Source organism: Pholcus phalangioides, unplaced genomic scaffold (assembly GCF_987345545.1).
Source record: "Pholcus phalangioides strain wild (caught in Gottingen) unplaced genomic scaffold, Ppha-v1.0 ptg000017l_1, whole genome shotgun sequence".
NCBI lineage: Eukaryota > Metazoa > Arthropoda > Arachnida > Araneae > Pholcidae > Pholcus > Pholcus phalangioides.
Genome location: NW_028301610.1, coordinates 57,920,078 through 57,933,966, shown reverse-complemented (window position 1 = coordinate 57,933,966; position 13,889 = coordinate 57,920,078). Strand labels below are relative to the sequence as shown.

The 13,889-nt window shown below is 33.7% G+C and overlaps 1 protein-coding gene across 2 annotated transcripts in view; it reads left to right on the top strand.

The window, feature by feature from the left end:
• LOC149074165 (transmembrane protein 120A-like) overlaps positions 1-13,889 on the top strand; it is a 117,701-nt gene that overhangs the window by 86,266 nt on the left and 17,546 nt on the right. For both annotated transcript variants that reach the window (XM_089246621.1, XM_089246622.1), the window contains one exon: positions 10,001-10,065. In XM_089246621.1, coding sequence (XP_089102747.1) covers positions 10,001-10,065 — 65 coding nt within the window. The remainder of the gene's footprint in view (positions 1-10,000; positions 10,066-13,889) is intronic.

The following is a 13,889-nucleotide window of genomic DNA, read 5'->3' as shown; positions in this document are numbered from 1 at the left end:
ATGTATGTACATATCAAATTTCATTAAAATCGGTACAGTAGTTCTAGAGATAATCGACCAAGTCTGCAAATTCTCTTAATTTCTTACACCAGTGTAAAATACAGAGGTTCATTCATACTGTAGAAATGACTCTTATAGAGGACGGACCTTTGTTTAAATGATAATGGTATTTTATCACTAATAAATGATATTTTGGACAAAGAACCTGAGGCCGAGGAGACTTAAGATGCAAACATTGACATTAAAGATCATGATATTCTGATACTTCTACCTATAATTGCAAAAGTGACTGGCTTGAATCAGATTACATCTTTGCCTTTCCTTTTCATCGTGGTTTTTTTTAAATTTACATCCTCTTTATAAATTAATTGGCAGAGTGAAATTTTAATGGTGCACTGCTTTTTCCTCAATGTGCAAATTTATATAACATTATATGTCATCCAATAGCAGTAAACTTTCCCAGTCTTCTTTTTGTCAGTCATATGTCCTCGGCTGCATTTCTACTGTGATTTCAGGGTGAAATAACTGAGTTCTAAACTCCCAAAAGAATAAAACAACACTTTATTTCAATTATTATCCAACATCTTCAACGAAACCGTCATGTTCCTTCGGTACAACCCTTCACACTATTTCCACCTTCGTCTCAATTCGTTCCTTTTTCTTTTCTCGCGACTTCTGTCCCTCCTCGGCCTTTTTCCAACCTCTTTTCTCCTGAAACTTACAATAGCATTTGCAAATACTTAAATAGTCTTAATATAAAAGACTGAGATATATGTATATAAATGTACACATCATTAAAATGGAGTAATGTACGATGTGGTGTTATTGTAATGTTTATCCCTTTTTCATGGTAAATCTTGTCAAAAAAGTCCTATATTTTTATATTTAAACTTAGTCATTTTATGGACACCCTGTATACTTGAGAAAAAGTGAATTTCTTAAAAATTCACAAATTAACCATGTAAGACATTGCTTGTTATTTTTATTGTAAATATTTTGTGTGATTAAGTATATTGTATCAAAAAGAGGCAGTCATTTGGACTGATATTGGCCCTTCTGGGTATGATGTACAGTCCAGCCCTCTTCTAGTGTTAAGCATTCAAAATTTATTTTCAATGGATTTCATTAAAGTTGATCATTGTTAAACTGCAATTTCAGAAAATTATTAACAATTTGTTACGGTAATTCAAAAAACGTGCTGCATCTTATAAGTGTAGAGACATTACAACAAATCAACATATACCTGTGACATAGTTTAGCCATGTATAATATATGTGATAAAATTCCAACTCAAATTTATTTAAAAATTCTAAAAGTGAAAAAAAAATTTCGTCAAATAAAGTCCGATTTTTAACACGGCATACACATTTCTTCAAGACTGCATATAAAGACATGAAAACTTTGCTTTCATTTAGCTTTAAATTGCTACATGACATTCATTTTTTTTCTCGTAAGTTGAGAAGGTCATGAATTGGAGCATTTTCAAAGCAAATGAATGAAAATTTTTTAAATTTCTAGAGGAATTTTTGGATGTAAATCCCTTATTTACAAATTTTTATTAAGAAATACTGATTCTGTCTTTACAAAAAAATGGTGTCATTCTCTTTTGTATTTATACAAATATAAGGCCACAACAGACGAAAATCCCCAACATGGTGGCTGAGAAAAAGATGCCCATAACAAATATGGACGTCATATATTTCTAAAATACAGCAACCCCCAATTAAAAATGCAGTCATAAAAACTAAATACTATAATTATACACATGATAAAATAATACAATGCCATAAAATATATTTATGGTTGTCTCAAATGCACCTCAATTGTATTAGAATTTACTGCCCCCCACTGAACAATGTTCAGAAAACCTTAGCCACTCAATGAGAATTCCCAAATCGGTGACTCTAGTTGCATCCAGGATAGCGACACCATTCAACTTGTAAGAGAAATGTGGGTTGTTTGAACCAAAATGAGTGACCATACACTTGTCAATGCTAAATGCCATGCTTCATTCATTTGCCCATGCTCCAATCCTGTTTAAGTTGGTCTGGAGCAGTGATTCCCAATGTGGGCGTAAATAAATTCCATCGCCCTAGGGGCCGATAGAAATTACGGGTATAGCATAGGATTCTATGGGTTAGATTGCATTGGGGGCACTGGGAGAAAAAAAATTCTGAAGAACGGGCGATAGACAAAAAAGGTTGGGAAACTATGGTCTGGAGCAACTCCCTATCACTTCCTGACTACCCCCATTAGCTTCACATCATCTGCCAATAATCCCATTGATATCCTGATCAGGTTTCTTGATAAAAGTGAAAGTATGGGGCCAAAGACACCCATACTTTTCTCAAAAAATTCCTTGAAGAACTCCACTTGCGACAGGAGTCCAATCAGAGAATTCTCTATTCATAATAATCTGTTTTGAACTATCTGTTAACCACGATTCTAGCTAATTCAGTTCCCCAAATCCTAATCTCATGTAAACATTTCAAGAGTTTACCATGTTGGACCTGATGAAATGCCATCTGGAAATCAAGGTAAACAACATCTACATTTTTGTCCTTACCCAAAGCCTTCGTCATGTGAGCATAGAAGCAAAGTATGTTAGTTACACGTGACTTCCCCTTTCTCAACCCATGCCAATTATCAAACAATACATTATTTTTATCTATCCACTTCATTAATTGTCTTTTGATAATAATTTTCAAAATTTTCAATAGGGAGCTTGTCAAACTCACTGGACGATAATTGGACGCAGCTTCTCTACTACCATTGTTAAATATTTGAACCACATTAGCAAGCTTCCAATCCCTTCGGACGATACACTCAGTAACACTGCTCCTGTATATCTGTGAGTGGCCCCAACAACTCATTAGTGCAATCCCTGAGGAACCTAGGGTAGATATCTGGTTCTCTAGGTCTTTGCTTGTATATACATTTTTATAAGTTTTTTAGAAGATTTAGGACCTCCACATCTTCCACTTGAATATTGTTGAAGATTTTATTACCCCATACAACTCCCCCGTACATTGATCGTCATTTTCTCGATTAAAAGCTGATGCAAAAAAGTCATTGAAAGCACTACACATGCCCACATTGCTCTCTACCCTAGATCCTCCTAGCGAGAGGGAGCCAACTGTCCCCTTGCATCCATCATTGATGTATCTCAAAAATGATTTTGGTTCAGAGCTAATATCAACTGCCAACTTTAATTCAACTTCCTTTCTACTATCCCTTATCGCTTTCTTCAACACCCTTATTTTATCAGTGAACAATGACAAGTCACTTTAATTTACTTTTATATAAATACAAATAGAAGGCCACAACAGGCAAAATTCCTAATTAGATGGCCAAGAAAAGATGCCAATAACAAATATGGATGTCATATTTCAAAAATACAGCAACCCAATTAAAAATGCAATCATAAAAACTATACATACAAGTTAAATTTTATTCCTTAAATTTAACTGTACTCTCTTAATGCTCTTTTCTTTTCAAGATAAAGATTACGCATGCTATCCGTGAAGTAGAAGGGGGGGGGGGGTGGTATGTACAAAGTGTATGACATCTTGCAAAACAGAGGACAGCTTCGCACTAAATTTTTCCTATTCAGTTAACACCACTACTTATTCGAACAGGTTTTTGAAAACTACCACTAACCATTCTCTCAAAACATAAAAGTTGGTTCTCTGAAAACAAGGAACTATTATTATTATGTTATCAATTTTACCCGAAGAAAATTTACAGAGAAAACTAATGACACAGTGAGATCACTGGAAGAAATTGTATCCCCCACTGAAACATGTTCAACAAGATCCTTGAAACTAGTGAGAACTTAATCTAAAATAGCAATAGCCCTAGTAGCTTCTGATACATGCTAATACAAAAAATTATCGATCACTAACTTGAAAAAGTCTTTCATATTGATCTCTAGCCAAAAGGTTTTTCCAATTCATACTTAGGTATCAATGGGGCATCGATATTGAAATCCCCAAATATGACAACCCTTTTATGCTCACATATGTAGGAAACTTTATCAGGAAGTTTGTGGATGTAGTGTGGATCTCTATTCAGTATTTATAACAAACACAATAAGTTTATGATGCCTTTTGTTTTCAAGCTCAACCCATATATGGTTTCAATATCACTTTTCTGCATGTTTCACTCAAGCCTTCAAACATAATTTCGCGAATATTAAAACTCCACCCACTTTCATATCAGATCTATTTCTTTAAAAAGTATTGTATCCTGAGATGTGTAAGAAAGATTCATCCCCATCATTTGCTCAAGATGTAGTAATGGCTATATCATCTAGCAGAGCCGCAACTAAGAGGGAACAGGCGGGTCTCGTGCCCTGAGCACTAGACCCTAGAGGGCACAAATTTCATTCTGAAACACCTCCAACATTACAAGGGGGCATCAAAATGTGTGCTTGCCCCAGACGACCAAGCATCTAGGCTAGTGTTTCTCAACCGCCAGGTGGCGTCCCGGTACTGGGCTGTGACATCATACAAATACAAGGCCACAACAGGCAAGATGCCCAACAAGGTGGCTGAGAAAAAGATGCCCATAACAAATATGGATGTCATATATTTCAAAAATACAGCAACCCAATTAAAAACTAAAATTATAAACTAGTATTTATACACATGATAAAATACTATACAATGTCCATAATGTATTTATGGATGTCTTATTCTAAGTATGGATCCCTTCTCGATTTACCCCAACATGTTTATCGTATTTCTTTTTAAACGTGTCAATTGTGATACAATTAACTACCTCCGGGGGTAAGCTATTCCATTTATCAACAACCCTATTAGAGAAAAATTCCCTGCGACACCATAACCTTGCATTGTCCCTAACCAATCGATACTGGTGTCCCTTTGTAAAAGCAGTCGATTGGCGGTGTACTAAAAGTTCATGGTCCATCTTATCCATCCAGTTGAAAATTTTGAACACTACCAGTCTGCTACTGATCTGCCGTTTCCTTTTCCCCCATTCATGTTCTGTTAAACATGTGTTTGACCAGGCCTTCTACTTACAAAATAAATGAAACCGGTCCGTGAGCTTCCAAAGGTTGAGAACCACTGATCTAGGCCCTCCACAGCTATCAGTTTCTAAAAAATCTTTATTACCCAAGCTCTTGACATTTCTTAGAACACATTTTAATTTACCCTGTGATTTAGTGTCAATCAAGAAGCCATCCAATGTTGGGTAATTCTCCATCTATGATGTTATCATTAACCCACATTTCCATCTACCTAGTCTGGGAGTAAAAAATGTGACCTAAGTTTATCGTAAACCTCCCAGACTCCTGCCTATGTAGGTGAATCCCATCCAACGAAGCCACCTATTGGTGAAAACTCCAAGAACGTGATCCCCAAGTGAGGAGCAAATGTTCTTCTGGCCTGAGTTGAAATAATTAGTCCTACTCCTATAAATGCCCTACTATACCCCTTGGCAGTACTGAAATCACTGCCACATCTAAACCCCCCTCCAGAGCGGATGATATCAACCCCTGGTACTCTGACAGAGACTTACTAACATTCGCTCCTACCCGATTTGTTCCCACCCACACGATTACCTGCCCAGGGAGCTTTCATCTATGAAAAATGTCTTGAACATTGTTAATCTTCCCCCCAAGAAAACAACAGCACTCGAAACCTCAAATTCTTCACACCCTATCCCCCAATTCTCTAACCATAGAATCCCTGATAATTAAACCCTTTCCCTCTCTAAACTGTCGTTCATGGAGATGCATAGGGATTTTTGTAGGCGAAAGCTGGTCTTTTTCAGCTTTCCAAATCTCATTTTTTTTAATTTGAAAACATCTGAGCAGGATTTAATATAGTTCCAATTGAACCTCACTGTGTGTACTGTATTTGGTAAAATAATGGGAGCTGAAATTTTAAATTTTGCGGTCACGTATTTTTTCTTGTTGTCCTTTGTCTCTAATCTAACATTATGTAAAATCTTGAATTATGTGGTAAAATTTTCGGCAAGTGATGAGTTTCATATATGTTTTCTATGCAGAATTTAATTTCACACACTTTTAAGTACTTGTTTTTCATGTGCAACATTTTATTTTAATTATATCTTATATATATATAATTTTTGTGTCATTTTTAATATTTCCTTTTGTATAATTTTGAATCACCATTTTTTTTCTTTCTCTCCTTGCCCTTCTCAAGAAGGAGGGGGAATTTATTTTTTTTTTCGTGTCATTTTTCTTTTTTAAGATAGGTTCCAGATTGGTCAGGACATAGGAGGCTCTCCCTCGTCACCTTTACTGTCTCCAATCAGCTTGCTCGATTAAGAAATCTTCCAACTTTCTTCGCCAGAGCTGGACACTTCTTGCTTATTTCTTGACCTGACTGGTCACGCGTTGGTAGATCTGTGCCCCCTTTTTGCACCTTTTGGCCATTTTTGCCCACCATTTAGAGTCTTTGGGAAAGTTCTACTCTGTGGAGAAAACTTTGGTCGTGGGTAAAATTAAAAATATGTTAACCAGTAGGTAAATTCCATTTTGAGCCCTTTTTGTTTTATTCATTTAATATTTTTCTCTTAATCTCTCGACTAACCACATGGAGTTCCAATGCGATTCTTGAGAAAATTGTATTAAGAAAAAAAAAGGGTTTCTTTTATATATATATAATTTTATATATTTTTGCTATCAGATTTTTTTTGTTTCTGAATTCGATTTGTTTATTACAGCTGTTGATGTGAGTAATCATTTTATTTCCTTTTTTGCTATTATCATAATCCGATCTGAATGGAAGCACATCACTCATCAATTTTATTTGCTAATCGTTTTATTTTTGTGCATGTATGTGTTCTTGGTATCCATTTAATTCAATTTAATGTTCAGTTAAAAAAAAATTGTGCATGCCAAATCACTCTCAGAATGTCTCGATTCTTTTTTAAAATTTTGTTGTTTGTAGAGGCAACCTGCTCCTAGGCTATTGCCAGGTCACTGGCCTGAACAATGAGTACATCTATTGATTATGATCACTAGTCAAGTTGAAAGTTTTTTTTTTTCTATATTGATTCAAATTATTATTATATTATTTCTCATGGCCAACTCGCGACAAGCTCCTTGGTACATGGTCGCTCATTTTGGTTCGAACAATCCACATTTCACTTTCGATTTCAATGGTGGTGTCACTCCAGATGCAACTGAGATCCCTGATTTGGGAATCATCCTCAATGAGCAGCTTAGGGTTTCTGAACATTGTTCAACAGTGATCAAAAAGTGACAGAATTCTCAGTTTCCTTCTCAAAAAGGTGTCTTTGCGTTCTCCTAAAAAGTGTTCCTTTCACTTTTCTGGGGCTTAGTGTGTTCTGGATTGGAGTATGGCATTAGGGTTAAAAAACCATACTTACAGAGGGACATTGACTTGGTCAAGGGGTTGCAGAAAAGAGCTACGCATGCTTTTGATGGCTCCACAGGGCTTAAACAATGAAGAGAAACTTGATTTTTTTTGAAAATGGTTACACTGGAAGAGCGCAAGTGTCATGGGGAATATGATTGAAGTGTTTAAAATTTTCTTTGGGGTAGTTAAAATGTACCATACTCCATGTTGTGGTGTCGCAGTAAACTTTTCTCTAATAAGATTGTGAATAAATGGAATAGCTTACCCCTGTGGGTAATGAATTCTAGCACAATGGACACATTTAAAAAGAAATACGATAAATCACATTTGGGTAAATCAAGAAGCTAACCATTCTTAGATAAGACAACCATAAATATTTTTTATGGGCAGTTTATTGTATTTTGTCATGTATATATACTTTGTTTTTATAATTGCCTTTTTAATTGGGTTGCTGCAGTTTAGAAATAGTTATGGGCATCTTTTTTTCAGCCACCTCATTGTGTATTTTGCCTGTTGTGGCCTTATATTTGTATATATAGCCAAATGTCAGTAGGTATTTTTTGAAATTTCTAGAAAACACTTGATGAACCCTTCTGTTATTTTGAAGTATGCGAAAGTAATTCTTGAAGTCACACTTCCCAGTGAACATTCAATTACAAATACAATGCCACAACAGGCAAAATGGCAACGAGGTGGCTGAGAAAAAGATGCCCATAAGAAATATGTATGTTATATATTTCACACAAAAATACAGCAACCCAATTAAAAATGATATTACAAACACTATATACACATGATGAAATATTATACAATGCCCATAAGAATACTTATGGTTGTCTTATTCTAAGTATGGATAACTTCTCGATTTACCCCAATATGTTTATCGTATTTCTTTTCCAACCATGTTAATTGTGATAGCATTTACTACCTCAGGAGGTAAGCTATTCCATTTATTAACAACCCTATTAGAGAAAAATTCCCTGCTACACCATAGCCTTGCATTGTTCCTCACCAATCGATACTGGTGTCCCCTTGTAAAAGCAGTCGATTGGCGGTGTACTAAAAGTTCATGGTCCATCCCATTGAAAATTTTTAACACTTCGATCATATCTCCTCGACACCTGCGTTCATCCAATGTAAACATATTCAAAATATGAAGTCTCTCTTCATAACTCAAGCCCTGTGTGCAATAAGGACACGTAGCTCTTCTCTGCACCCCTTCAACCTAGTCTATGTCCCTCTGTAGGTATGGTCTCCAAAACCCTACAGCATACTCCAGTCCAGGACAAACTAAGCCTCAGAAAAGCAGACGAATGACTAGGAGAACATGAAGAGACCTTTTTGAAAATGAAAGTGTATTTAGCTAACCAAAAAGAAATTATGTAAAAAATATAAAATTTTTCTATCAAGAGAATCTACCATAAAAAGTGCTAATAATTTTTAGCTTTCACAAAATATTTTACGTGCTATGTGCCATGTCTTCATGAATTTTTGTAGAAATAGCAGGTATTTTTTATGAAGATATTGAACATATCTTTAAAAAATTTCAGTTTCCTTTGCATGTTTTTATATAGTTTTCAGCTTACTTTTATGAAACTTACAGGAAATTTGACTACATATATAAAGAACAAATTACAATCGATACCGGTTATAACGTTTCCACGTAGTGCGACTCATTTTCGGGGTCTCAACTCTAAGTAATTCTTATTAAAATTTCCTGTTTTAAGTATTTTCCCACTTACGACGTTTCTTCATGGTGGTTTTTTGAAAACATTATAAGCGGGATCCACCGTATATCAAATTCATCCTTATGCAGATAATTGACAATTTGCACCAACTTCTAATGTCAGTCCTTAACTCTTTAAGTGGCATAACATAAATCACTAAACCTCCTTAAAAATACCATATTTTTTTTTAATGAAGTACTTTTTCTAATTTTCATCAGGTACAAAATATGGGGTATAAGGAAAAGCATTCCATTTCGGAAAATCAACTTTACAAAATATCTGGGGCTGTCGGTGCTCAAGAAGGAGAGATATCATGTCAATGTTGCTTAAAAGAGTTAAAAACCAACAAAATACCTCTTATAAAGATCCTAGACAAGTGTCTTAACTCACATTGTATAAAACATTTCCCTGAATTAGAAGATTAAATGTGATATTCTAGTATCACTAATGTGTGTATATAGTTTGGTGGAGATTTTCCTGTTGTCTGTAATCCCCATTGTGAATATGTACATCCGGTTTTCGGAAAGCGTTTGTAACAAATTTTCTCTACCACCTAACAAGCTTATCTTTCCATGACTTTTCCCGGCAAGCCAAGAATCTTTCAAAATTTTTTGTTAAATATTTTACTGAGTGAACTGATGTTTACATTTAATATCAGAATTAGTGATGCTAATATACAATATTTTATAATCCTATTTGTTAATTTATGTATTATTTTCATTTCAAAAGAAAAAAAAATATCTATATATCAAAAATCATTAGAGAGATCTATGATTCCATAAAAACGTGTCTTGTTTATATATTGTTATTATTCTAAGTTGTGTGTGATTTATTCAGGGTTTTTTTCATCATATTTATTTTCACTTATTTTACTGATAAAGAATATAATTTTTTCAGATGGATTTCATTCCTGGATGTGGAGGGGTTTGAAATTTATGCTACCCTTTCTATCTATAGGATATGTGAGTACAATATTGTTGTGTTACTGCAGAAGTTGTGCCCAATTTTTAATGATGTGGAAGCATTAACATATGAATTATTATATTAAAGGCAATCTTCAAAAATGTGAAACCATAGTTTGTTTGAACAAGAAATCCACAAGCTCATAAAATACCAGGAGACAATGGAAAAAATGATAGCCACTATGAAATAAATTGGCAAAACTGTTGCCATTGGTTTATAACTACTTGTGTTTTGTTTCCAAATTGGACACAAACCTTTGCTATCACTTAGTATTTGAAATATCAAAATTTTTATTTGTTTTTCATGGTTCACACAATTCTGAAATAATTCTCCTATTCTCTACACTGAATAGCTTGAACTAAGGATTATTCAGTTTGAAAAAGTTTTTTCTTATTTGCAAAGTTAAAAGGAAACTAAAAATTTCAAAAGCTTGGTGTACTAACTATTTCAACTTTAAGCATTTGAATAAATTTTTTTAAATCAATATTGGTAACTCAAAGACCCAGTGAAAATATCCTTGGGAAGTAACCTCTATTTGATTGTCAACCTTTCTTTATAGTCAGCCCCATCCCCAAACAAACAATTGGCTCTATAAAAATGCAAAAGCAACTTTCATAGACAATCTGCCATAAACGAGGTAACGTGAAGGGCTGCAGAGAGGGTCAGTACATACAATATTGCAATATTTACATACATTATTGCAATACTCAATGTAATGATAAATCTCTCTCTCTATAGCAATATTGCTTTGAATCGTGTTTGAATTTGCTTTTAATATTATTTATTTCTCTTGATACAGTAATATTCTTTACTGAGATAAATAAATCTCTATATAACAATATTTCTTGATATTTTAAAACTGTTGCAATGATATTCTTTTATATCTTGCTCAAAGTCACCTGCAATATATTTTTAAATGCCTTGTTAGTTTTTGTTCTGAGAGCAGCTAATGACATCAGTATTTTGCACCACTTGCCCCCTGTGTTAATGAAGTTCTCACTGTGGTTACTTTCTGTGTAAGACACAATAGCGTAGTGCAGTAAGCTGTTTTACAGGTTGAAACATTAACTGAATTTTTTTTGATTAATTATTTTGGGTGACCAATAAATGCATATAACTGTATTTTCTGGTGGTACCAATGTGATTCAAAAGAGATGTCAACAACAGCATTAATTTGGTGACGAGCGATGATGATCAACATGCTGTTCTCCATATATCGGGGAAGCACAACACTCCACGTTCCTGGCCAAAGTTTTTCCCTGTTGGCAGATTGAAATCGGCTGATGTTTGCGCGGAAAAAATATAGATGTCAAAACCTTATTATTACTACAGGGATTATTCGTTTTTAAAAATAATTTCAGTAATTATTAATTGAAATTACTGCTACAAATTTATGGTAATTTTTTATGCAATTGATTAGAAATTGAGAAATGAAATTTCTGGGATCGTTAATTTCAAATTTTTATTGTTTTGATTCGACTTTCATTTGTTCGTTCGACTTTAATTGCTGTAATTTGCTCTTAACTACATTTTCTGAATTTAATTGTTTATATACTTAATATTCTAATTTTACTGAAACAAGAAAAAATCAGATTTTTTTCTTCCATCAATTATTGACACTGTGTGTAGCCGATGTTTTTTTTAATACTACCAGCCAGAAAAATAGATAAAAAGCAATACAAAATTATTACATTGAAACCTCACTACAACGATTCTCGATATAACAATAAATCCTTCTACAATGATATATCTTCAAATCTTTTTTGAAAATGTATATATTCTAATGTTAAACTGCTGCCTCCCGATATATTGATAATCCCTCTACAATAATATTTTTTTCTTCATCAACTGAGTATCGTTATATCAAGGTTTCACTGCACTTTTTTGAAATTATGGTGTTATTTTGCAGGGCTTTATTTCATAAATTTTTAAGAAATTCTTGATAACTTTCTCTCAGTTGTATTCATATTCTCAAAAAATCATTTCAGTTTAATGTTGTTAAGCATAAGCAGTTCATAACAATACAAAAAATAACAAATAAATTGAAGCATGATTTTTTTCAAATTTTTACAACTATATACACATATTTTTACCCGTGTAAAACATTCCGTTGTGTAGAAATGACAGCAATAAAATTAAAAGTGTGAATAGCAATACGTTTTTAGTTGGATATCATTCATGATATTCAGTGGTTTTGGTTTTAAATGAGTTCGGCGATAATCTTATAACTCGAAACATCCCTTTTACTAGGTATTTTGAACATCACTCGACCTTGGACATCTTTTGTGATCTTATCATGGCTGAATCTAATCAATAGGGTGCTTCTTTTTAAACAGTATCATTGTTGACATTCAGATAATGGAAGTTTTTTCACAACCCTAAATCCCTTTTAAAGTTTTTTCTACTGTGTTGAAGTCAAATTTATACTATCAAATTTAAATCAGATGTTCTTAAGCTTTTCAGCAGCGACTTAAAAACATCAACATCAACTTTGTGTTCCCCAGATCTATTTCCATATTTTAAAAATATGCTTATTGAATAACTTTCTAAGTAATAAAACGGTTTTTTCTTTCGAAATTTCTGTAGCCAGTGGTAGGCGTCTTGAATGGTGAGTGAACGGAAATGGAATGAGTGCCAAATCCAAAAGGAGCCCTAAATTATTTAAAAGCTTTAATCTATTCTGAAATTATTTCTTTTTTCACTTCTGGATTTTTATTAATTTTAGAATAATTTCTTTCATAAATACTCGCGTTATTTTGCATTAATTAAGGATTTATGTACATACTTCTATCGTTAATTTAAAATTTTGAAACTGATCTTTCTTAAAATATTTATTTTCTATTAAAAAAACCAATTACTTTCTTTAAAAAGAAAAAATAGAACTTATGGGTTAAGAGCCCCTAGTTAAACTATTTTGAATTTTTCCCACACCCTGAGGGTAAATGAAAGCTTGTGAAGTTATCAAAATAATAACAGTAATTTAACATCTATTAATCTCATATAATAATGCTTGTAGATAAAGGAACCAAATCAACGTTCGAAAATTATTGCAATAACCTAATAAATGCAATTACGGCACTTGAAACTAATTTATCATTTCTTTAAAAAAACAATTCATTGGAAAAAGGAAGGAAAATCGTCAAAAAGATTCTAAAAAAAATTGCAATTAATATTATCGCTGAAAAAAATTATTTATATTGTATACATCTCTTTTTTTAGAATGATAATGAAGGAAGACGATGCAGGAGATGAGGGATTCTCCTCGTTTTTGCCTGTAGGGTGGGTTTGCGTTTAGACGTACGATTTTGAGTTCACGATTGAACACTGGAATGACCAGTTCCAGAACACACTTTTTTCGCCTTTACACGCACATTCTTGAAGGCAGTTCTGAAGTTGTTTACAGCTATCGCACGCAAAAACGTACGTGTAAAGGGGCCTTAAGTCCAGTGGCAAAGTTCTGCCGTTCATTCATTCAGTCATAAGCGGATACAGACTTCTCATGCAGGAGGAGGAGGGCAAAGCACATTGAGGTGTATATAATGAGAGGAATGAATTTCCACCTCTATGTCAATAATAAAAAATTTTACTGAAGGGGAAAGGAAGAGCGATAGCCCTATCTCTTACTCCTGTATCCACCTATGAAGTAGAGTCTCAATGTGTAAGATAACAGATGAAATGGCATGGGCCCTCTAATTGCTTCTAATATAATAGTAGTCATTCTTAATGAAACAGTTTTCTCCAACAACTCCCAACCCCATCTCATTTGGTATCACCACAAAATCTGTTAATGACCACCATATCCAATTGTTCAGGGAAATATATT